Source organism: Bos taurus, chromosome 21 (assembly GCF_002263795.3).
Source record: "Bos taurus isolate L1 Dominette 01449 registration number 42190680 breed Hereford chromosome 21, ARS-UCD2.0, whole genome shotgun sequence".
NCBI classification, from domain to species: Eukaryota; Metazoa; Chordata; class Mammalia; order Artiodactyla; family Bovidae; genus Bos; species Bos taurus.
This window is the reverse complement of record NC_037348.1, coordinates 27,522,247-27,547,844: the sequence shown is the minus strand read 5'-3', so window position 1 is coordinate 27,547,844 and position 25,598 is coordinate 27,522,247. Positions and strand designations below refer to the sequence as shown.

At 45.6% G+C, this 25,598-nt stretch overlaps 1 protein-coding gene and 1 non-coding gene across 2 annotated transcripts in view; both read left to right on the top strand.

Annotated features, from left to right (window-relative positions):
• The window catches only part of TRPM1 (transient receptor potential cation channel subfamily M member 1), a 100,756-nt gene that overhangs the window by 35,455 nt on the left and 39,703 nt on the right, over window positions 1-25,598 (top strand). Inside the window, exons 2-13 of the mRNA XM_059879304.1 lie at window positions 2,859-2,938; window positions 4,493-4,688; window positions 7,767-7,980; window positions 9,671-9,795; window positions 10,451-10,622; window positions 13,788-13,962; window positions 14,824-14,947; window positions 16,103-16,175; window positions 17,050-17,150; window positions 20,466-20,639; window positions 20,805-20,939; window positions 21,793-21,843. Of these exons, the coding sequence (XP_059735287.1) occupies window positions 2,859-2,938; window positions 4,493-4,688; window positions 7,767-7,980; window positions 9,671-9,795; window positions 10,451-10,622; window positions 13,788-13,962; window positions 14,824-14,947; window positions 16,103-16,175; window positions 17,050-17,150; window positions 20,466-20,639; window positions 20,805-20,939; window positions 21,793-21,843 (1,620 nt within the window). The remainder of the gene's footprint in view (window positions 1-2,858; window positions 2,939-4,492; window positions 4,689-7,766; window positions 7,981-9,670; window positions 9,796-10,450; window positions 10,623-13,787; window positions 13,963-14,823; window positions 14,948-16,102; window positions 16,176-17,049; window positions 17,151-20,465; window positions 20,640-20,804; window positions 20,940-21,792; window positions 21,844-25,598) is intronic.
• Window positions 11,238-11,347, top strand: MIR211 (microRNA mir-211). Its single transcript, NR_030940.1, has one exon. It is a non-coding gene; the product is annotated as a microRNA mir-211 (primary transcript).

Sequence of the window (25,598 nt, the reverse complement as noted above, 5' to 3'; positions counted from 1 at the left end):
CAGAGGGTAGATGGGTAAATAAACTGTGGTACATCCAGACCATGGAATATTATTCAACACTAAAAAAAGAGTTATTTGTCAGAAAGGCATGGTAGAAGCTTAACGGAATACAACTAAGTGAAAGAAGGGGCTTCCAGGTGACACTGCTTGGTAAGGAACCTGCCTGCCAATGCAGGAGACATAAGAGACACAGGTTTGATCCTTGGGTCAGGAAGATCCCCTGGAGGAGGCATGGCAACCTACTCCAGTATTCTTGCCTGGAGAATCCCATGGATACAGGAGCTTGAAGGGCTATAGTCCACAGCATCGCACAGAGTCAGACACGACTGAAGCGACTTAGCACGCATGCAAGTGGAAGAAGCCAACCTAAAGGGACTTTAGAGTGGATGATTCCAACTATACAACGTCCTAGAAAAGGTGCAACTATGGAGAAAGTAAAAATTCAGTGGTTTCCAGAGATTAGGAAGAGGGAGGGATGAATAGGCAGAGGACAAAAGATTTTTGGGGCAGAAAATACTGTGTATGATACTATAATGGTGGATAGAAGTCATTTTAATTTGTCAAACCATAGACTGTACAATGCCAAGAGTGAAATAACACATATTATCCACTTCAGGTGGTGATGATTTGTCAATGTAGATTCGACTTTGGTAAAAAATACACTACCCTGGGGAGAAGGCAATGGCACCCCACTCCAGTACTTTTTGCCTGGAAAATCCCATGGACAGCGGAGCCTGGTAGACTGCAGTCGCGTGGGGTCGCTAGAGTTGGACACGACAGAGCGACCTCACTTTCACTTTTCACTTTCATGTATTGGAGAAGGAAATGGCAACCCACTCCAGTGTTCTTGCCTGGAGAATCCCAGGGAAGGGGGAACCTGGTGGGCTGCCGTCTATGGGGTTGCACAGAGTCGGACATGACTGAAGCGACTTAGCAACAGCAGCAGCAGCAGCACACTACCCTGGTGGAGAACTTTGATAAGGATGGGGGGCAGGGAGTTTATGGGAAATCTCTGTACCACCCTTTCGATTTTGTTGTAAACCTAAAACGGCTCTAAAAAAAATAAAGTTTTAATTTTTAAATTTTTAAGATAGAAGTGTAGTTGATTTACAATGTTGTGTTAGTTTCAGGTGTACAGCAGAATGATTCAGATATCTGTATCTATATCTATGTATCTTTGGCACATTGTGCAGTGTGTGGGATCTTAGTTCCCTGACCAGGAATTGAACCCAGGTCCCACGGTGACAGCACTGAGTCCTAACCACTGGACAACCAGGGAATTTCCACATATTCTTTTTCACATTCTTTTCCTTTATAGATTATTACAAGATATTGAGTATAGTTCCGTGTGCTATACAGTAGGTCCTTATCTTTTATCTGTTTTATATATAGTGGTATGCATCTGCTAATCCCAAGCTCCTAATTTATCCCTCCCTACCAACCTTTCCCCTTTGGTAACCATAAATTTGTTTTCTGTGTCTTTAAGTCCATTTCTGTCTTGTAAATAAGTTTGTTTGCATCACATTTTTAGATTCCACATAAAAGCAATATCATACGATATTTGTCTTTCTTTATGGCTTACTTCACTAAGCTTAACAAAAAATAAAATCTTAAAAAAAACTGAGCAGGGCACCAGGCTATGGGCGCCTCCTTTCCACCCAGGTCTCTGAGGCCTCTAGGTCTCCCTCTGGGGGAGCCACTGCCAGCTGCTCGTGGGGTATCATTCCCATACATGGTGTCTATTTTCTAGAAATTATCCTGTGGCTTGCTTTTTCACTTACCATAGCTCAGTGATTTTCCCCTATCGATAGAACAAGAACATCCTATTCTCTTTCAAAAAATTTTTTTGTTTTCTCAAAGAATTGCATTGATGACTATTCTATGATTTGGGTAATAATCCCCTACTGATAAGCAGTAGGTGACTCCCAGCCTTTTGATATCACAGACAGTGATGCAGTAAATAGCCTTGGGCCTGTGTCAGCTTGTTTAGGCACATTTGCAGAATAAAATCCTAAAAAATGGCGAGTGAAAACATATAAGCTTTGTAACTGCAACAAATGATTGCCAAATTACCCTTGATGGTAAATGTACCAATTTTCAGCCCCAGCATCAATGTTACATGAGGCCCCAGTTCTTCACAATCTTCAATATTTTTAATTATAAAAATAACAGTTGGTGAATCTGAGCACCAGTTAGAAATATTACTTATAAAATGACTATAGTGCAATGGGGCCTGGGAGTCTAGAGAAGACCAGGTTCTTGACAGCAAGTCGAAGACCTGATCAGAATGACTTCCCTGATGGTCCAGTGGTTAAGACTTTGCTTCCCAATGCAACAGACATGGATTCCATCTCTGGTTCAGGGGCTAAGATCGCACATGCCTTGTGGCCAAAAAACCAAAACATGAATGGAAACAATATTGTAGCAAATTCAGTAAAGACTTTAAAAATGGTCCACACACAAACACACATCTTAAGGAAAAATAAAACAAAACAAAGACCTGGTCAGAGACTGGACAATTTTGTCAGTTTTTCCAATAACTCAGGTCCCACCAGGCTCCGCAGGGCACTGGCTGGCTCTAGGGGCACCATCATTCCCCTTCTGTAGACTCTGATTTTCATGCAAAGCACAGGTTTCCTAGCCCTACGGAAACCACAAAAGCATATTTCTGAGCCATTTCTCTTAAAAGGAACCAGAGGTAAGATCCTGAAAGGCTTGCATTCACCGTTCTTGGAGGTGTTTATTCAGATGTTTTGGGCAGACTCACCGTTACTATTCATTTTATAAAAGTAAAATAATGAATTCTGAGGTTGGTTTGGGAATATCTCAGTCTAATATCCACTTTTTTCCTCTTCTAGGGACAGAAAGCTTGGATAGAAAAAACCTTTTGCAAACGAGAATGTATCTTTGTCATTCCCAGCACTAAAGACCCTAACAGGTAAATTGGAAGCCATAATTAAGACGTTATTCAAAATATCCCTTGTCCACCAGCTGCCAGCAACTATTCTGGTGTTTGAGGGAAAGGGAGGAGGAGTCAAGGATGCCCAGAACTTATTCTCCATGTGAGTCATTAAGCAGAGAGTCACCTGGGCTATAAACTCCTGTCAGGATGCAGACAGCCAAAATGACCTACAGATTCAATGTAATCCCTATCAGAGTTCTGGCTGACTTCGTTATAGAAATCGACAAACTGATTGGCATGGAATTGCAAGGGATCCAGAATAGCCAAAACAGTCTTATAAAAAAGAACAAAGTAGAAGGGCTCATGTTGCTGCTGCTGCTGCTGCTAAGTCACTTCAGTCGTGTCCGACTCTGTGTGACCCCATAGACGGCAGCCTACCAGGCTCCCCAGTCCCTGGGATTCTCCAGGCTCATGTTACCTGATTTCAAAACTTCCTACAGTTCTACACTAATCAAGGTAGTGTAGTACTAAAATAAGGGTAGACATAAAGACCAATGTAATAGAACTGAGAGTCCAGAAAGAAACCCACTTGTCTGTGACCTGTCTATGATTTTTTGGCAAGGTTATCTAACCTGATGGAGAAAGATTAGTCTCTTCATCAAATGATGCTGAAACAACTGGACATCGAGGTGCAAAGGAATGGCTTTAAGCCCCTACCTCATATCACATATAAAAATTAACTCCAAATCTATCACATATCAGATGTAAGGGCTAAAACTATAAAGTTCTTAGACAAAAACATAGAAGTTAATCTTTATGACCTTGGATTTGGCAAATGATTCTTTGAATTGACACCGAAAGTATGAGCAGCAAAAGAAATACACTTTCAATGTTAACTTGTGTAGAGAAATGTTTTACTAAAGCAATGGAAGAATTTAGCAATACTGAAACATCCTTGAGGGTCAACTCTATATGGGGGGGTGGGTGGAGAGTGAGTGTCCTTTGTCACAGAATCTCAGTGATTGGTGGCCGTAATCATGTTGTCAAGACACCAAAAAGAATTAAAGGACTTCCCTGGTGGTCCAGTGGTTAAGAATCTGCCTGCCAACTGCAGGGGACACAGGTTCAATCCCTGGTCTGGGAAGATCGCACATTCGTGGGGCAACTAAATCCCTGTGCTACAACTAACTGAGCCTGTGCTCTAGAGCCCATGCTCCACAGCAAGAGAAGTCACTGCAATGAGAAGTCCTCAACTTAACTATAGAGTACTCCCCGCTCACTGCAGCTAGAGAAAGCCCGGATGCAACAACAAAGACCCAATACGGCCAAAAATAAATAAATAAAAAATGTAAAATAAATACAACAATCCTTAAAAAAAAAAAAGAATTAAGATGTGTTCAGTAAGAAAGGGTGGTCATCCAATATGTTTAAAATAGATATGCAATGATTATCTGGAAAAGGACACCATAAGGGGTATTTCTGTCCCCATTTAAAGCTGGATGAGGAAGGTGTTAGCCTGCTTCTATTCAGGTTAACACATCATTAGGAGGAGAATGTTCTAGAAAGACCAAGCTTTGTCTTTGTTTTCAGGTGTTGCTGTGGCCAGCTCACCAACCAACACATCCCCCCTCTGCCAAGTGTAACAGCCAGCAAAAATGGAGAGGAAAACAAATTGGTGGAAGTTCATCCTGAAAAATGGTCTGTTGGCAAACACACCCAGAGCTACCCCACAGATTCCTATGGGATTCTTGAATTCCAGGGTGGCGGATACTCCAACAAAGCCATGGTAAGAGAAGCCTTGGGAAGGGGTGTCATTAAGCCACAGCCTCCATCAGAGGCCCAGCCTCCCAGACTCTGAGACCGAAGATACCTGGGTCTTCTTTCAAGAGTGTGATGCAATCTTCCTAGAGTTTTCATTGTAAAGACAAGAAATATATCTGCACACTCCACTTTTTAGCCATGAAATTTGGAAACTGGGCACTATGATAAAGAACACATGGTGTGCTGTGCTCAGTTGTGTTTGACTCTTTGCAATCCCCTGGACTGTAGCCCTCCAGCCTCCTCTTTCCATGGTATTTGCCAAGCAAGAATACTGGAGTGGGTTGTCATTTCCTCCTCCAGGGACTGAACCCAGGTTTCCTGCACTGCAGGCAGATTCTTTATTGTCTGAGCCACGAGGGAAGTCCCAAGAGTACTGGAGTGGGTTGTCATTTCCTTCTCCAGGGCATCTTTCTGAATCAGGGATCGAACATGCATCTCCTGCATTGCCAGGTGGGTTCTTTATCACTGAACCACCAGGGAAACACAATATGCTTTAAATCTATACCAAGAATCACAGTCCAGCCGGACTCTACAAAGACACTGTTCCATCTCCAGGGATAAAAGACGAATTATGTCATTTGGTTTTTAGGGTTGTTTGGGGCTTTGTTTTGTCTTTTCTATTAAATAACTGCAGGCATTGAGCCACCCTTACATGGGTGAGGAGCGCCTGGAAATATTTCTCTCTGAAGTCCAAGCCCAGCCTCCCTTGGCGGGCATTCAGCTGGTCCGAAAAGACAAGAAGACGGCAGCCTTGCACATTTGCATGTAAACAGGGAGTGCCCTCTGCCTTTCTGAGGAGCCCTGCCAGAGAGGGGAGGCGGCAGCACTGGGATCCCTTTCAGCCCATTCTAAATAATACTCCCACGGTCCCTGTCAGGCCATTTTTGCTATTTTATTCTATTTCACTGGCCCAACATCATTGTTCAGATAAAATTCAGAAGTGTTCCAAGCAAATACCATAGCATTGGGTCCTCCAGAAGGGCTCCCTGCCTACTGGCCAGGACACAAAGAGGCGTTTCACAGGGGCCAGTGCATGGACTTATTAACCTCTTCTTCACCTTGAGGGAAAGGTCCAGCCCCGAGATCAGTTACAAGCCCCATTTCCAGCACCCATCCCCTCTAAGACATCCTGTCCCGCATCCAGCTGAGCCAGCTTGGGACCTTTTTTAAAAAAAATTTTATCGGACTACAGTTGATTTTCAATGTTGTGTTAGTTTCTGGTGTACAGCAAAGTGAATCAGCTATACATATACGTATATCCAATCTTTTACAGTCTTTTCCCATACAGACCATGAGCAAGTTCCCTGTGCTATACAGGAGGTCCTTATTAGTTCTCTATTATATGTATAGTACTGTGTGTAAATGTCAACTGGAATTTCCCCATTTATCCCTCCCCCACACCTTGGATTCTGTAGGCTTCCCCGGTGACTCAGTGGTAAAGGATCTGCCTGCAATGCAGGAGACTCAAGTTAGATTCCTGGGTTGGGAAGACCTCCTGGAGAAGGAAATGACAACACACTCCAATATTCTTGCCTAGGAAATCCCATGGACAGAGGAGCCTGGTGGGCTACAGTCCATGGGGTCGCAAAGAGTCGGACACGACTGAGTGACTGAGCACATAAGCATGCGCAGAACTTTACTGCAGTCAGCTTTGACCTGTTATAAATGTTTTTGATTCAATAGTAAAAGAAAGATGGTCCAGGAAGACTGAGATTTGGGATTTGGGTGGGGGGGAAGGGGAGGGGGATTGAGTTGACTATCACTGGATTAGACTGGATTTCACTTTCTTCCATGGGTTTGGAGGAATCCCTGGCTTGAACAATGCAATTTAGCAACTGATCACGAGCACATGGAATATAGCCCAATGATGACCAATTGTTAAAAAGCTTTACATAAAGTAGATAAATTCCTAAGTTGCTCTAAAATTTTTGTAAACCTAGCAGGCATATTTCCTAGAAGTTTCCAATGAACAAAAAGTATCCAGAAAAAAAATCAATCTGGAGTAATTTCTTGCTCCTATGAATGCTAGATACAGTGAAGAAGTATTTCAATTGTTGTTTAGAACTATACATGGTCTTTGCTTTGAAATTTTAGAATGTGTTTCCTTTGAACTTTGGTTTAATTTTCTACAAATTTGTTTCTACAAATTTTCTACAAATTTCTGACAAATTTGTTAATTTGCAGATATTTGTGCATGTGTGTGACAGTACTTAATTTTTTGGGGGTTATGTACTTTAAAAATATTTTTTATTGGAGTATAGTTGCTTTACAATATTGTGTTATTTTCTGCTATAAGTCAGAAACAGAAAAACAAATGTCATATATTAATGCATATATGTAGAATCTAGAAAAATGGTACAGATGAACCTATTTGCAATGCACATAATTTTTAACAAACTAGTTAAATAATTAAAATAAATCTTTGCTAATAGTAATATCTTTCAGTATTGGACAATTTCAGGATTCCTTTTCCTCTCAGTATTAATTATTGTCATTACTGAAGTTCTGATACTAGGAAAATTGGCTGGGAACTTTGACAAAATAAATCATCCTAAGGCAATGAAAAATGCAATCCACTGCAGTATTCTTGCCTGGAGAATGCCATGGACAAAGGAGCCTGGTGGGCTACAGTCTAGGGGGTCACAAAGAGTCTGATGCTACTAACACTCACACAGAACAATGCAATGAAAAAATAAAAGATAAGGTTTGCCAGGTAAAATACAAGACTCCCAATTACATTTGAATTTCAGATAGATAACATGTAATTTTTAAGGATGCCCCAAATATTGCAGGAAGCACACATATACTAAAACATGTTCCATTGTTCATGTAAAATTCAAGTTTAGCTGTGCATTCTATATTTCTACTTGCTGAATCTGGCAACCCTCCAGTGTTCCTTCCCATCGTGTGGCCACGGACTTGCACAGAGGGCCCCAGATCCCTGCCAGAGAGAAAGGCAGGAGGCTGTCACTTGAACCGGAGTGACAGTGACATGAGAGTCAGACCCAAGAAAGGGTGCTGAGGGCCACACCCTCTTTTGCAGTATATCCGGGTCTCCTACGACACCAAGCCAGACTCGCTGCTTCATCTCATGGTGAGAGACTGGCAGCTGGAGCTCCCCAAGCTCTTAATATCCGTGCATGGGGGCCTTCAGAACTTTGAGATGCAGCCCAAGCTGAAGCAGGTCTTCGGGAAAGGCCTGATCAAGGCTGCCATGACCACTGGGGCCTGGATCTTCACCGGGGGCGTCAGCACGGGTAAGTGTCAACCCTCTCCCTGGCTGTGAATGTGCAGACCCTGAGATCACTGTGGTTCCCTAGAAGCTTTGGGATAATTAAGATCAAGAAACAAAACATGCTGCATCCTGAGATTGAGACAGGCTGGGTCCTGAGACCCTTCGCTGCAGTGCTGGCACCTGGACTCACCTCTCCTTTAGATACAAAATCAAAGGAACTAAAGAGAGAGTCTCATAAAGTTACTTTTATGGGACTAAAAAATATCTATGTGTATGCACAGTTGGGATGAATTCTGGATCCAAAAGATACAAAGAGACCGAAAATAAAAACAAAAACAGCTGCCACTTCGGAAGAGCATGGAGCAAGAGCAGTGGATCAGGAGTGAAAATAGAGTATTGTGCATGCCCCCTGCACACAGCACCACCTAATAGGTGGGCAAAACACCTAAGTCACCCCTCCAGCCTCACCCCTGGACACACTCCTGATCCTCACTCCATGTAAGGAACCAGCTCACCCCACCTTGGGAAGCAAGCAAGGGCACCTGTTGTTTGTTCTCACTATCCCCACTGCTGCAGCAGGGACCCCAATAAAGTCTTGCCAGAATCTTGTCTGGCTTCTGCTGCTGCTGCTGCTGCTGAGTCACTTCAGTCGTGTCCGACTCTGTGCGACCCCATAGACGGCAGCCCACCAGGCTCCCCTGTCCCTGGGATTCTCCAGGCAAGAACACTGGAGTGGGTTGCCATTTCCTTCTCCAATGCATGAGAGTGAAATGTGAAAGTGAAGTCGCTCAGTCGTGTCCCACTCTTAGCAACCCCATGGACTGCAGCCTACCAGGCTCCTCCATCCATAGGATTTTCCAGGCAAGAGTACTGGAGTGGGCTGCCATTGTCTGGCCTCTAGTCAATCTTTATTGATGGGGGAAGGCCAAGAACCCGGGTTGGTAACAATAATATTTACGGCAGAAATGAAACTTTTATGTGGTATCTTGGTATTTATTTTGGTATGATCATGATAATGGTCAACATCTCTGGCACCTACTATGTGCCATTCTTTGACATGAGCACTGGACAATACCTCATTTTCACTGAGGCTTCTGACAATCCTTTTCCCATCACTGAGGCCCAGAGAGGTTGAGAAACACACCTGGCCATCTGACTCAGCTTTAGCTGAATGCAGACAAAGGGAGACCCTTACTTCATCCATCCTTAGGTCTTGGAAACTTGTGAAGAAAGTTCCTGTACAGTTGCTTTGGTTTTTATTTTCCCTTTCCTAGGAGCTAATGCAGGATGACTAATTTTTATGCGCTCAGACTTTCAGTGATTCAGCCCTGTTCTGCAAGAAGTGGAGCATCTCAGAGCAGGGAGCCCTAAAGTTCCTGAAAAGTGATTTGATGGGAGGTAAAGGGCAATGGCACCCCACTCCAGTACTCTTGCCTGGAAAATCCCACGGACAGGGGAGCCTGGTGGGCTGCAGTCCATGGGGTCGCTAAGAGTCAGACACGACTGAGCGACTTCACTTTCACTTTTCACTTTCACGCATTGGAGAAGGAAATGGCAACCCACTCCAGTGTTCTTGCCTGGAGAATCCCAGGGACGGGGGAGCCTGGTGGGCTGCCGTTTATGGGGTCACACAGAGTTGGACACGACTGAAGCGACTTAGCAGCAGCAGCAGCAGCATGGGGCCTGCAAATATGACTTACGGCTGCTCACAGGTGTCATCAGCCATGTGGGGGATGCCTTGAAGGACCACTCCTCCAAGTCCAGAGGCCGGGTCTGTGCTATAGGAATCGCTCCCTGGGGCATTGTGGAGAACAAAGAAGACCTGGTTGGAAGGGATGTAAGTATTTTCCCAGAGATGTGCAATTTTAAAAAATCGAAGCCTTTATTTTGATGTCATCGTAGATTTCACCTGCAGTTGTAGGAAATAATAAAGAGAGGTCTCATGTAGCCTTTTCCCTTTCCCCAGCAGTAACATCTTGCAAAATGATGATACAAGACTTCAAGCAGGATTCTGATCCCCTCAGTGCCTCAGCAGTAAAGAACCCACCTGCCAGTGCAGGAGATGAAGGTTCTATCCCTGGGTCAGGAAGATCCCCTGAAGAAGGGCACGATCTAAAATGTTGGGATGTCGGGACTTCCCTGTTGCTTCAGTGGTTAACACTCCATGCTTCCATTGCAGGGGGTGTGGGTTCAATCTCCGGTCAGGGAACTAATCCCGCATCCCATGAGGTGCGGCCAAAATATGAAAAAAAAATTTTTAATTGCAGAATTAAGATACTGGGTTGTCATGACTAAAGTATTTTTTCTAATTTAATATAAAAATTGCACACAAAAAAACACACAAACTTTCAATAGAGAGGCTAGGGAAGGCAGAGCAGGTTGAAGTGTACGATTAGATGAAGCCGTAGCTCCACATCTGAGTGCTTTTGCTTCTCCTGTTAGTCTTACTGTCAAAGTTCTGCACCTCTGACCTGTGCTGTGCATTTAATCAGGTGACACGGGTGTACCAGACCATGTCCAATCCCCTGAGTAAGCTCTCCGTGCTCAACAACTCTCACACGCACTTCATCCTGGCCGACAATGGCACCCTGGGCAAGTACGGGGCCGAGGTGATGCTGAGACGGCAGCTAGAGAAGCACATTTCTTTGCAGAAGATCAACACGAGTAAGTTGTTCTGTGGGCTCAGGGCTGTCCTGCAAACCGGGCTGGAGAAGTCTGCAGGCATTTACAGTCTTCCCCTGACTCCTCTTCGACCATAGCAAGACCCTTTTCCTTGGCCACCAACCAAATCCCACTCCTTGAACTGCACTAGGGTGCTTTGCCCCAAGTTCACAAGGAGTGTGGACCTGATAAACAGCCCCGCAGCCGTTGTCACAGTGATGGCATTCCCCACTATGTTGTCAGTGGTTCTCATTTCTTGTAATGAGTTACTGTAGTTACTTTAATTTTGGGGGGAGTATATTTGATTTACAATGCTAAGTTAATTTCTTCTGTACAGCAAATTGACTGTTCAAACTCCAGTGATTCTTAATGTCAAACAATGATCAAATGATCTTAAAGGGTATTTTGTTGTAACCATTATTGGTAAGATTGCAAAAGACAGTCTAGACCTTAGAAATGGTCATTGTAAATCATAATTAAAGGGTCTGTAGGGCTGCAGTGTGGTTGGAATGAGACAGCGTGCTATGAAAAGTTGTGGATTTCCAAGGAGCAGCTGCCTGGCTGATGGCTGTCACATTTTTGCTGTTCTGGCCACGTGCATGTTCACACCGCCCAACCTCCCCTGGCTGTGTGACCTGTGGGCTTCCCTTTGTCATCCTTTGCCCAGGGTTCTGAGTGGGGCAGGGACAGCAAAGGGGTGCTCAGTCGTCACCTCCCACAGCATGGAGCTTCAGTAGTCCAGCCTGAACCATGAAGAACCAGCTCTCCTCTGTTCTAGAAAAGAAGGTGATTGGGTCCCTGGAGTCCTGAAGATCTCGAATTTCAAGCCTTGCAGAGGCTGGAAATCTCAAGGGCAAGTCCACATAGTTTTGGTCCATTTCTCCAGCATCTCTTGGTTGGTCCATTTCTCCAGCATCTCTTGGCTGGAGAGCCTGCCTGGTACATACCAGACCCTCAACACATAGCTTCTGAAATGAATATAACTGAGGTTACTCTGGTAGGATACTGCAAAGCTGTTCACAGTGGGACTTCCATGTCAGTCCAGCAGTTAGGACTCCATGCTTCCACTGCAGGAGACATGGGTTCTAGCCCTGGTCAGGGAACTAGGATCCTGTATGTCTTGAGGTGCAGGAAAAAAAATAAAAGTTCAAAATATTTAAGAGTTACTGACTATAGAAATGCATTGTGGAAGCAAACCAGAAACACTCAATTCCCCTGCTTGAAGTTCTTAGACCTTTTCCCAACTGTGCTGGCAGTTCCTATCCAAAGTCCTTCAGAACCGTGAGACCAAGGACATATCTTCTATTCACTAACTTATTCACCAAGATCAGATAACTCCCATCACAACAAACAGACACTGGGGAAACATGCTCAGAACATAGTCTGTCCTGGCCAGTTTGAGGGTAAAATTGTGAAGTAGGAAAATGGGTCTCTGCTGCTCCTTCAGAGAAGGCAATGGCAACCCACTCCAGTACTCTTGCCTGGAAAATCCCATGGATGGAGGAACCTGGTAGGCTGCAGTCCATGGGGTTGCTACGAGTCGGATACGACTGAGCGACTTCACTTTCACTTTTCACTTTCATGCACTGGAGAAGGAAATGGCAATGCACTCCAGGGTTCTTGCCTGGAGAATCCCAGGGACAGAGGAGCCTAGTGGGCTGCCGTCTGTGGGGTCACACAGAGTCAGACATGACTGAAGCGACTTAGCAGCAGCAGCAGCAGCAGCTGCTCCTTCACTCCCACTATCTCCCCTCCCACCCAGAATCCTGGGTTCTTGAGGCCCTCCTGTTACCACCTGCTTCCCAGAGCCCACCTTCTGGTTCTGCCACCAGAGTCGGCTTGTCCTACCATGTTCAGAAGAGTCCTATCATCTCATAGAGGCAGAGGGAGGACTCTGGGGGAAGTAATTATTTTTTTAATTAATTTTTTATGAGAGTGAAGTTGCTTTACAAGGTTGTGTTAGTTTCTTCTGTACAGCACAGTGAATCAGCTATATGTATACAGGTATCCCCTCTTTTTTTGGATTTCCTTCCCATTCAGATCACCACAGAGCACTGAGTAGTAGAGTCCCCTGTGCTATACAATAGGTTCTTGTTAGTTACCTATTTTATACCTAGTTGTATATATGTCAACCCCAATCTGCCAATTCATCCTACTCCCCCGCCTCTTGGTTTTTCTCTACATCTGTGTCTCTATTTCTGCTTTGCAAATAAGATCATCTGTACCAATTTTCTAGATTCCACATATATATGATGTTTGTGAAAACACAATTTTAATCAGTATATTTTTATTGAAATATAGCTGATTCACAATGTTGTGTTAATTTCTGCTGTACAACAAAGTGTGTGTGTGTGTATACATATATATATATATATACATACACACACACATATATATGATTCTTTATGGGAACAAGTTATTAACTGGGGAGCTAATGATGGTCCATGGCTTTGCCCTCCTAGATAACTCACTGCCTATTCCAGGCACTGGAGGCTAATCAACAGCTACTATACCTATTATAACAACACTGCACATCATGACACCACTTGAGGTTGACAGAACACCTTGACTTGACAGCCTCACAGTTTCTTATACTTTACATCCGTTGCTCCTTCAGGAGATAGAGAAGGCCCTGGGGTGATTCACCTCTTACTGCAGTTCAGGGTGGCCTGGTGACCAGTCCCAGGTCATAAGGCTAATTCACGTGAGGCTGGTATTATAGAACAGAGCTCTCCTAGCACGGGTCCAGACACCGTCTGCAGTGTCATTCTTGAAGGGACACCCATCCAGAGTGGGAACATCACCCAGGACAGGGCAATAGGGAAGTATTCTTTTAGCAAGAAGAATCTTCCATGTTTCTTGCATCTCACCTTGAAGCATCTTGTAAGCTACGTGGGTGATACATACAGTTGAACCACATACGTGTTGTCAAGTTCGTCATTTTAAGGCTCTGTTTTTTCCAATAAGCCTATGATGTGGGCTTTGAATAAAAGAACATGAGCAGTCATCACATCCTGAGGGCCTTCAACTCTCCCAGTGAAAACTAACCCTCTGTAAGCGCACGTCCAGGCCTAAGGGTTTCCTTCTTCCCCATGTTTCAGGAATCAGAGCAAGGGGTCAAATAGGGCCTTGACAGTGGTCTGAACTTGGATGTGGTATGTGTTTCAGGGCTGGGGCAGGGCGTGCCCCTCGTGGGCCTTGTGGTGGAAGGGGGCCCGAACGTGGTTTCCATCGTCCTGGAATATCTCCGAGAAGAGCCCCCGGTCCCCGTGGTGGTCTGCGATGGCAGTGGCCGGGCCTCAGACATCCTGTCCTTTGCCCACAAGTACTCGGAGGAAGGAGGGTAGGAGCTCTGACATGTTAGGAAGGAGGGTGGGGTTTGAACTGCCTCTTGTGAGGGCCAGAAGGAATCGTGGTATGGCTAGCCGGCCCAAAAATATAAGAGAAGGTAGTTTTTCTAGCTCTCCTGTCCCACTTCCCAGGGTCAGTAAGGGTGCTCTCAGAAGCAATGTTTCTTATGGATTCTTTCTTGGGTGGGGGGAGGGTATGCGTTCTCTCACAACTTCATTTTCCCTTCTAAGCTTTTCAACCTAATAGCCTGAAATTTGGGGCTTCACAGCTGGCTCGGTGGTAAAGAATCTGCCTGCCAATGCAGGAGACTCAGGTTCAATTCCTGGGTCAGGAAGATCCCCTGGAGTAGGAAAAGGCAACCCACTCTGGTATTCTTGCTTGGGAAATCCCATGGACAGAGGAACCTGGTGGGCTAGAGTCCATGGGGTCACAAAGAGTCAGATACAACTTAGCGACTAAGCACTCACACAGCCTGAAATTTAGGACAAGTGTAAATGCAGCTGTTGACTGTGGTCCCTTTTGGTCTCCTATCCTGGTATCCTGGAATATCTTCCAATGGTTAATTTTCAAACCAAAGATACCAGACAGTATCACATTCAGCAGTCCTCAACCTTTTTAGCACCTGAGACCAGTTTTGTGGAAGACAGTTTTCCACGGACAGGGGACAGAGGGATGGTTTTGGGATGATTCAAGCACATCATGTTGATTGTTCCCTTTATTATTTATTACATCAGCTCCACCTCAGATCATCAGGCATTATTAGGTCTTGGAAGCTGGGGACCCCTGACTCATACAGATTTATTCATGTGGATTTCACCTGTGTTTTCTTCTTTTTCCCATCCCCTTCAAACAGGATAATCAATGACTCCCTCAGGGATCAACTTATAGTCACCATCCAAAAAACGTTTAATTACAACAAGACACAATCACATCAGCTGTTTGCAATGATCATGGAGTGCATGAAGAAGAAAGAACTGGTAAGTGTCTTGAGTGGATTCTCTAGGCAGCTCCACAGAGAGAATTGTTTCCTTTCTGATGCTGCCTATGTGTGCAGGATGAAGTTGTTCCTATTTTCATTCAGGCTTTTCCAAGAGGCAGTTTACAGATCCTGACCCAGCTGGCAATTCTGTCCATGTGAGGGAAGCAGGCAAAGCACAGGCAGGTTCTCCTCAGAGTAGGGATACAGATGCATCGGATCTTGTGTGTGTCAGGGCACCTCAGGCCACATCCCACCAGTTCTGAGGCTGATGTCATCAATGAGATTTAAAGTGTTGGCGTCACAGGGACTTCCCTTGTGATCTCTATGCTTAAGACTTTATACTTCCACTGCAGGGGGCTTGGTTGGATTCGATCCCTAGTCAGGGAACTAAGATCCCACATGCTGTGTAGTGTAGCCAAAAAGTAAAAAAAAAAAAAAAATAAATAAATAAATAAAGCACTGAGGAGTGACATACACCATGCTTGCAGATGTGCTTAGAAAATTCTACAAAATACCCTCATTATTTTCTACCCTTTGCCTCCTTCAAGGGGAAAGTGAAAGTGTTAGTCACTCAGCTGTGTCTGACTCTTTGTGACCCCATGACTGTAGCCTTCCAGGCTCCTGAGTCCGTGGGATTCTCCAGGCAAGAATACTGCAATAGGTTGCCGTTCCCTTCTCCAGGAGATCTTCCCATCCCAGGGATAGAACCTGGGTCTCCCACTTTACAGGCAGATTCTTTACAGTCTGAGCCACCAGGGAAGATTTTTTACCTCCTTAATTATTCTTATAAGGAAGAGGCACTCTTGTTAGACAGGCACTCTTCAAAATTCTAAATCTACAAATTTCCTACAAATGTATCAAATCTGAGTAGAGAGGCTTTTGTCACTTTCAGTAGCCATTTAGATATCAGCAGGCATGTCCTGCATGGGCTCCCTCAGCTCCAGGTGGGGTGAAGAATAAAATAAAGTCCAAGTGAGGATTCCAAATGCTGTCCCTTCTGGAAATCAGAAGGCCCTGATGGAAAATCCCCTTGCTCTAGGGATGGTTGTATTAGCATTGGCCTCTGAGGTCCCTTTTTTAAACAACACTCTAATTCTCCCTCTCAATTTCCACTTTGCTTTATTCAGTCTTTTCACGATTAATCTATTTTCAGGTCACTGTGTTTAGGATGGGTTCTGAGGGTCAGCAAGACATCGAGATGGCGATTTTAACTGCCCTGCTGAAAGGTGAGCTCTTAGAAATGGCCCCTCCTGTCCTTTCTGTGCTGGCCTCCCCAGGCCCCACTCTTGGCCAGGAAACCCTCCCCCTGCAACCTCCTTCCGCCAGGAAATGTGTCTGCTGGGGATGGAACCCTGAGCTGGCCAGGCTGCCTAGAGTTATTGTAGTCTAAAGCCGTGGTAGATGAGGCTCCAAGTGGGTTCTCTGGAGGGGACTTTTCTGGGAGGAGGGAGCAATGGACCACTGGTTCTTGATGGCTAAGAACCAGTTTCCACTGGTAGCTAGCTCATGACAGGTTTCAGCTCAGAGAGGGTAAGCATGAAATGATTTTTCATTTGTGATCCCTGCGTCTCACAGCGCTCCATCAATTTTCGCAGACTCTCCTAATGATAGGCTGCCACCTGGCTGCTTGAGGGGTCACCTCCCTCCTCCACTGCGAAGTGGAGGGTGCTGGAGGAGTGAGGGGCAGGGGTCCCCACTGGGTCAGCCTCCTGGTGGTACTGAGCTGGTCTCCCTGCAGTAGAGGCTGGTACTCTGGACTGTGCTCCCTTTGATCTGGAGGAGCAGAGCCCCTTGACCTGGCCTGGCAGGTGTCTGGGTGGCCCCAGGGCTCCTGCCCTCTTGCAGAATAGGAAACTGGGGTCCTTGGCTTCCTCCTCTGTTCCTCCTGGGAACAGAAACCTCTTTCCTGACATGGAAAGAGGTTGCCTCCATCCTCCTCCCAGCCAGCTCTTTGAAAATACTGAGTCACTCAGGGACCAGAGAAAAGGGTGAGATGCTGAGCCAGCCTATGGAAGCCCCTGCCCCCCACCCAGGCCCTTCCCCCACAACCCTCCACAGTCCAGGCGTGAGGTGAGAACTGCCCCGTCTCTTGCCTTCCAGGAACAAATGCATCGGCTCCGGACCAGCTGAGCTTGGCGCTGGCTTGGAACCGTGTGGACATAGCTCGGAGTCAGATCTTTGTCTTTGGGCCCCGCTGGCCGGTGAAACTAAGTCTTTTCAATCTATACTGTTTGTCATGACTTTGTACAGAGGGTGTATTAGTACAAGCTCCCTTGTGCTGTGGATCTCAGAAAATCTTCTGGGGTTTCTGATGACCCAATGTCTGGTCGCTTCCCTGGTGGTTCAGATGGTACTGAATCTGCCTGCGATGCACAAGATGTGTTTTGATCCCTGGATCAGGAAGATCCCCTGGAGGAGGGCACGGCAACCCACTCCAGTATTTTTGCCTGGAGAATCCCATGAACAGAGGAGCCTGGCAGGTTACAGTCCATGGTGTTGCAGAGTCAGACACGACTGAGCGACTAACACCAACAGTGTCTAGTTGTTAGGATTATTAGGAGTTGTTGCTGTGTCATTTCAAAGAACCAGCAAGAAATAAGAGCTCCTGGCACTAACTTCAGATTCAAACCAGTGCTCTTGAATAAAGAGCACTAAATATTTTATCATTGCTGGTGAACATGGGTTTTTACCCTTTTAAGAAGAAGAAAGAAGATTGCTCTTTAAAATGAAATACAATGATTGCATTGAAAGCATTGATTTTTAAACTATGTTCCATGAAACCCCAGAGGGCTAGGGGACTGTGTGTGTGACCTTTGTGTGTAGACTTTGGGGTGTGGTATGTGTGGATGTGGTTTGGTGTATTGTATATGTGTATCTATGTGCAGTATGTGTGTAGGGTGTGAAATGTATGTGTGGATGTGTGGTGTGTGGTTTACCGTGCATACGGTGTATGTCTGTGGGATCTGTGTATGTGTGTGGTTGTACCTGGGTGTGGTGTGGGGGTGTGTGTGTGCAGATATGAGCAAGCATGATGAACAGCTCTCAGCAACCTCCTGCTCCTTCAATCAAAGCAGCTTCTTTACAACTTGTGGTTACCAAGTGGGAGAGGAGTAGGGGAAGGATGGACTGGGAGTTTGGGATTAGCAGATGCAAACTGTGATATCTAGGATGGATAAACAGCAAGGTCCTACTGTACAGCACAGGGAATTCTATTCAATCTCCTGGGATAAATCATAATGGAAAAGAATTTTTAAAATGTAATATATGTGTATATTTATAACTAAATCACTTTGCTGTATAGCAGAATCCCAGGGACGGAGGAGCCTGGTGGGCTGCCATCTATGGGGTCGCACAGAGCCGGACACAACCGAATCGACTTAGCAGCAGCAGCAGAAATTAGCAGAACATTGTAAATCAACTATACTTATATTTTTTAAAATTATTTTTTTTGAAAAAAGCAGCTTCTTTGATAGGTTTTGTGTATTGGGACTTGGGGAAATTTTTTGTTTGCAAAATTAGGGCTCTGCTGCTTCAAAAGGGGGTTTGGAATATCTAGAGGATTCATGTCGAACTTTAAAAACCTTATTTCTCAAAACAGGTCTGGCACGTACCTTAAAAGTACATTTCATTTTCACAGTTATCTTTTATCCAATTAGTGTGAAGAATTTAAGCAATCAGTGTGTGCATGTGTGCTCAGTGGCTTCAGTCATGTTCAACTTTCTGCAACCCCATGGACTGTAGCCCATCAGGCTCCTCTGTCCATGGAATTTTTTAGGCCAGAATACTGGGGTGGGTTGCCATTTCTTCCTCCAGGGAATTTTCCTGCCCCAGCAATTGAACCCATATCTCCTGCATTGGCAGGCAGGTTCTTTACTGCTGAGCCACCAGGGAAGATTTAATGCATATTACAAGACATTGAATATAGCTCCCTGTGCTATATATTAGGTCCTTGTTTATATTTTGTTTTTAATTGAGATAAATTGACATACGACATATTAGTTTTAGGTATACAATATAATGATTCAATATGTGTATATTATAAAATCACTACAATCTAATTACCATCTGTCACCACACACAGTTACAATTTTTTTCTTGTGATGAGAACTCTTAAGATCTACTGTCTTAGCAACTTTCAAATATACAACACAGAATTATCAACTGTAGTCACCATGTTGTACATGACATCCCATGGCATTTATTTTATAACTGGGAGTTTGTACCTTTCGATAATCTTTATTCATTTCGCCCTCCTCCATCCTCCATACTAGGTCTTTATGTTAATTCTAAAAATGGAAAAACCAGCAGATTTTACTGTGATTCTGTACAGATTGTTCACAGCTGAGCCTAACATTACAGCTGAACTCAAAGAGAAAGAAAGGTAGCCCTGGGTGAGTCACCAGGGCCCTACAAAGGAAAACACAACAAGCATGAAGGTTCTTACAGTCCATCCATTGTTTAAATTATGCGAAATTTAAATTAAATTTGGACCTTGCCTTATTTGAATAGATGGATGTTTGCTTTCCCTTGCATTTCTTTTTTAAAGAATAATTTTATGTATTTATGGCTTGTTGAGTGTGTTGGGTCTTCACTGCTGCACGTGGACTTTGTCTAGTTGCAGCGTGTGGGGGCTACTCTCTAGCTGTGGTGCACAGGCTTCTCATTACAGTGCTTTCTCTTGTTGTGGAGGACGGGCTGTGAGCACAGGCTCAGTAGTTGGGGCACATGGGGTTAGTTGCTCTGCGGCATGTGGGATCTTCCTGGACGAGGGATCAAACCTGTATCTCCTACATTGGCAGGCAGATTCTTTATCACAGAGCCACCTGGGAAGCCCCTCCCTTGCATTTCTAATTGATTCTCTCTTTTCTTCTTAGCATATTCCTTTCATCATCAAGACTATCTATTCTTTTATTACTGTTCATTGAGTGAATTCCCTTTCTTGTAGTATCTTTCAAAGGCCCTTGTTTCTCTGGAAACATGTGCCTGTCAGTTACACCCAGGAGACCTCAGCCCAGGCTTCTCTCCACACAAGCATCTGTGGTTTCACCTGTCATCTCCGGCCCCTCACAATTGTTTTCTCTCGTTTCCATCACTTTCCACAGACACTTCTTTTTGGTGCCTTTGAATTTACCTCTCAGCACCCTTTCCTTTGACAAAAACACACATCAACTGAAACAGCCACTTAAAGTACATGAATGTACTTCAAGCATTTAAGTAATAGAGGGTCATGAGATCAGGGTCTTTGCCACCAGACAACTGGCCTGTGACAGCTAAGTGTGTGTGTGTGTGTGTGCTCACAAGTATGTGTGCCTGTGTTGCCTGTGTGCATGTCTGAGTCTGTGTGCTCATGCTTGCACCTGTATGTGCCTGTGTATCTGTGCATGCATGTGTGCACTCCTGTGTACCTGGACGTGTGTGTGTGTGTGTGCACACATGTGCATGCAGAGGGGAGGCACTGGTCCTGGGACAAGGGGAAGCTTTAATCCCTTTCCCAACCCTGTCTGCTTGAACTGCAGCCCCTGGGAAGCCTGGCACCCCCAACGGATAGCAAGGCCACGGAGAAGGAGAAGAAGCCACCCGCTGCGACCACCAAGGGGGGAAGAGGAAAAGGAAAAGGCAAGAAGAAAGGGAAGGTGAAGGAGGAGGTAGAGGAAGAAACTGACCCCCGGAAGCTTGAGCTGCTGAACTGGGTAGGTGGGATGGCTCTGGTCCCTTTCTTGGGCTCACAGGTCCTTGGAGCCAGTCATCCTCCTCGAGGGGAAGGTCAAGTTCTCACTGCCTCCTCCGCTGCCCTGTGAACTTGCCCCTACCCAGCACCCCCTAGGTACTCATGCCCCTCCCCTGGGCTCATGCAGGTGAATGCTCTGGAGCAGGCCATGCTGGACGCACTGGTCTTAGACCGTGTGGACTTTGTGAAGCTCCTGATTGAAAATGGAGTCAACATGCAACACTTTCTCACCATCCCGAGGCTGGAAGAGCTTTATAACACAGTGAGTGATTGTGAAGGAGGGAGAGTGGAGGGGAGCTGGCCCCATCAGAACACGGCTTTAGTGGAAGAGAGAGGGAAATGGCAACCCACTCGGCTATTCTTGCCTGAAGAATCCCAGGGACAGAGGATCCTGGTGGGCTACAGTCCTAGGGGTTGCAAAGAGTCAGACATGATGGAGTGTCTAAGCATGAATCATTTAAGGGCCGGTGTTCTCGCCTGACCAGTGGGCTCGGCGAGGGTCCCATTCTCACCCACCTCTGCCAGGCTACCCAGCCCCCCGCCCCATCTGTACCATTAACTCAGGGATGGTGCATGAGGACAAGTTTCTACAAAGGAAGAGTCCAGCTCCTGGAGTCATTAGCAGAGTGAAAAGTTCCCAGGGTAAGCAGTCATTTGTTTCTGGGGACTACCACTTTTTATGAGGCTTTGATAAAAATGGAAAACTGAGTTTGCACAACAAGGAGCGCCTGACATGAGAATCACAGTGTTTGGATGAAATCCTCTTGGCTTGTATTCTTACCATATGAATTTTGAGATGTACATTCTCTCTCCTGTTCTAAAATTTTAAGACGTAGAAGTGGTCCTGAGAGGTTACTTGCTAAAACTTGGTGAACTTTTAAGACGATATGGTGCCCTGTGAGATTCTCTTTAAAATAATTTGATAAACGGTATTCAACATATTTTTGAACGTGCGGGATACTTCTTACCCATGACCAGTCCTGTGTTGTAAAGACACAGGCTGATAGTGGATGACATCCCAGCTTTCACAAATTCATTAATTCTATAGAGTCGGATTTTGCTCTAAGAGTTGAAGAGAAAAACATATTTAATATGGCTGAATGCTTCTCTTTCAGAGACTGGGTCCACCCAATACACTTCATTTGCTGGTGAGGGATGTAAAAAAGGTCAGTATTCTCTTTTTGTCTTTGCTTTTGTTTATATATATATATGTATATATATATTTTGAATGAGCTATTTCAAACGTTACTTGTTTTATTTATTTAATTTTTGGCTGCATGCCAGGCAGCACGTGGGGTCTAATTCCCTGATGGGGGATTGAACCTGTGCCCCCTGCATTGGGAGTTTGGTGTCATAACCCTTGGACCACCAGGCAAGTCTCAGTCTGCTGTTCTCTAGTCCTTTACCTGTTGACTTCTTTCAATAAGACATTTTCTAAAGCAATTTTAAAATTTCCAAATGTGGTGTCATTTTATTGGAGGCATAAGAAATCATGAATTCCTCTCTCCATAAAAAGAGTTTACTTTTTTCAAATGTCATCTTCTTCAAGTGTGGTGTTCATCCCACACACAATCGGCTTACGCTAAATGACTGGTGGTAGGTTGGCCCCAGCCAGGGGTGGAGGTGGGGGAGGATAGCAAGTTCCTCTCTGCTGCCCAGGGCCCCCATGCTCTACAGGTTTCAGATTTCCCCTCACTCCTTCCCTGTGCCTCTTTCCAGAAGTCCTAGCAGGACAGGCCTCATGTCATTCTGCGTGTCCCATGCAACAGTTCTTGGCCCTGTTTCCTCATTAGACAGTGATAGACACCTCCACTTCATGGCCCCATCGTCCTTTCCAGCACTAAACCCCTTACAGTCTTGTAGGATCCCATCTACTCCCTGTTCTGTCGTGGAGTTTCTGGGGTCCTGTTGTCCGCCACAGGCTGGAGGATCAGACCAGGTTAACATAGAATGATTCATGAGGCCAGAACGCAATGCCTGGCATGAGGAGTGCAGGATGGGTGTTCATGTTCTGAGCAGGAGGGAACAACTCAAACGGGAGAAAAGGGCCCTCAGTCAGAGTCCCAGAAAGACTGGTTAGACTTCAAACAGGTGTCTGATTCTACTGATGTGAGAATGTGGCTTTTACTACAAATGTTACCAACCTGGCTTCTTGAACTTCCCCAATCAATAGAGATTGACTAGAGGCCAGACAAGGAATTCAGGTGAGGCTTTATTGGGGTTCTTGCTGCAGCAATGGGGAGTGAGAACAAACAACAGTTTCCCTTGCTTGCTCCCTGAGGAAGGGCAAGCTGGTTCCTTAAGCAGTGGAGTGAGAGTAGGTGTGTGTCCAGGGTTGGGCTGGAAGGGTGACTTAGGTGGTTTGCTCACCTCTTCAGTTCAGTTCAGTTCAGTAGCTCAGTCGTGTCCGACTCTTTGCGACCCCATGAAATGCAGCACGCCAGGCCTCTCTGTCCATCACCATCTCCCGGAGTTCACTCAAACTCACATCCATCGAGTCGGTGATGCCATCCAGCCATTTCATCCTCTGTCGTCCCCTTTTCCTCCTACCCCCAATCCCTCCCAGCATCAGAGTCTTTTCCAATGAGTCAACTCTTCGCATGAGGTGGCCAAAGTACTGGAGTTTCAGCTTTAGCATCATTCCTTCCAAAGAACACTCAGGGCTGATCTCCTTTAGAATGGACTGGTTGGATCTCCTTGCAGTCCAAGGGACTCTCAAGAGTCTTATCCAACACCACAGTTCAAAAGCATCAATTCTTTGGCGCTCAGCTTTCTTTACAGTCCAACTCTTACATCCATACATGACCACTGGAAAAACCATGGTGCTATATGAAGAGGGCGGTATCCTGATTTTGCCCCAGGCTTCTCAAAAGAGGCAGTTGCAATTTTTGGTCTCTTTGTATCTTTTGGGTCCAGAATTTGCCCCAACTGCACATGCATGCGATTATTTTTAGTCCCATACAGTTCCTTTGTATTTTGTTGTTCAAGGAGAGGTGTGTCCAGGTGCAAGGATTGCAGCGAAGGGTCCCTGGTCCCAGCGTATCTCACAAATGCTCATTGGATCAGAGCAGAATCACTGGGTCTGGGAACCAAGAGGGACCAGGGACTGCCATGCCCTTGTTTCCCACTTTCCCAGATTTCTTAATTTTGGAAGCGCTGAGAGTCAAAAGCCACTGCTACTCAAGTGTAGACCCAACCACCTGGGTCTCACCTAAGTGGTTTCAATCATTCTCCTCCCGCCCTCCCCAGACACAGGATGCCCCCACTTGAAAGCCTCCCACATCTCATGAAGTTAAGGCTCCAATCTAAGACACTTGCATCCACTGGGCCCATTAGATGCCCACCATACGGTCCACCACACGCTCATGTGTTCTGTCTTGGGGCCGAGCATGGTCATATCTGCAGTGCTTTCTGCCCTCAGCTGCAGCAGCCCCTGCTCTGCCTCAGTGTCACCCTCCCCAGGAAGCCCTTTCTCACCTGCCCACACAGGCAGAGTGGGGGTCTGAACATGCTGCTGTGTTGAGATTTGGTGGCTTGGCCATTAACCCCCTCCCCTGCCACAAACAACAAGCTCACAGAGGCAGAGCTGTATCTTGTCCCCTCATGTGAAATCCCTGACTTGATCAAGTATCACTATGAGGGCTGAACAAACTTGCAAAGGCTGAGTGAAGGATGAGGTCCCTGTGCAAAAGGAGGACATTCAAAAAGTGTAGTCTCCGTGAGTGGAGAAGGAAATGGCAACCACTCCAGTATTCTTGCCTGGAGAATCCTATGGACAGAGAAGCCTGGTGGGCTGCAGTCCATGGAGTCGCAAAGAGTCAAACATGACTAGTGACTAAATAACAACAACAGAGTCTCCATGGGATGGATCCCAGGTTTCCGCCATCATTTCAGCTGCAGGAAGTTAACTAAGCCAGAAATAGCACATAGCATAGCATCCTTATAATGGATGGGTCAGCTCTGCCTCCTGGATCAGCCAGCTGCCCAGGGGCATGAGTGACTGGCTTACAGGTGCATGGATGCCCTCAGTCCCTCTCCCTTCTGCCCACACCCTGCCTTCATCTTAACACAGCCTCATCCATTCTGCAGCAGAACTCTGCCCCTTCACCAACTCCCAGCCACCTCAGGGAGATTGTGTTCTTACTGAAACCTTCAGAGTCCCTCAGAAAATCCTGGGGCACCACGTGGAGGTTTCTCCAGGAAGGCCCCAGTCCCAGGAGTGTCCCGTCCTCCCCCTACCTTTCACAGAGTCCTCCTGCCCATCATATGCTCATGCCCACCTTCTGTAGAAAATCTGGACACCAGCCCCTGAAGACACCTTCTCCCCTACAAGCAGCTGTCAAAGCACCTTCTCAACAGGGCAAATCTACTCACATCAAGGAAGGCTTGTACCAGCTACACCATCTGTCCTCAATGGTTTTTTCCCTTAATCAATTTTTTGTTGAAGTATAGTTGATTTACAATGTTGTGTTATTTTCTGCTGTACAGCAAAATGATGCAGTTATACATACATATATATTCTTTATATATATATATATATGTATATATATTCTTTGTTTTTATTTTTTGGCCTCACTCTGTTGCATGTGGGACCTCAGTTTCCAGATCAGGGACTAAACTGGCGCCTCCTGTGGTGGAAGGCAGAGTCTCAACCTCTGGACCACTGGGAAGGTCCCTCTTTCCTTTATGTTTAAATGCACATTACTGGTCATTCTGTCCAAGCCCACAGACAAGCCCAGGCCTCTCCCCTATAGCCCTGTGGGTTTCTAACTAATCTCATGGGGAAGTTTAACCCATTTTCTGGAACATGGTTCACCCTCTTATCTCCCTCCATCCTGTGGTAACAGATAGAAGATTGTTTAATGCCCCATTGCTTCCGTTAACACCCACATCACCAACAGGGATGGTCACGACGCCAATG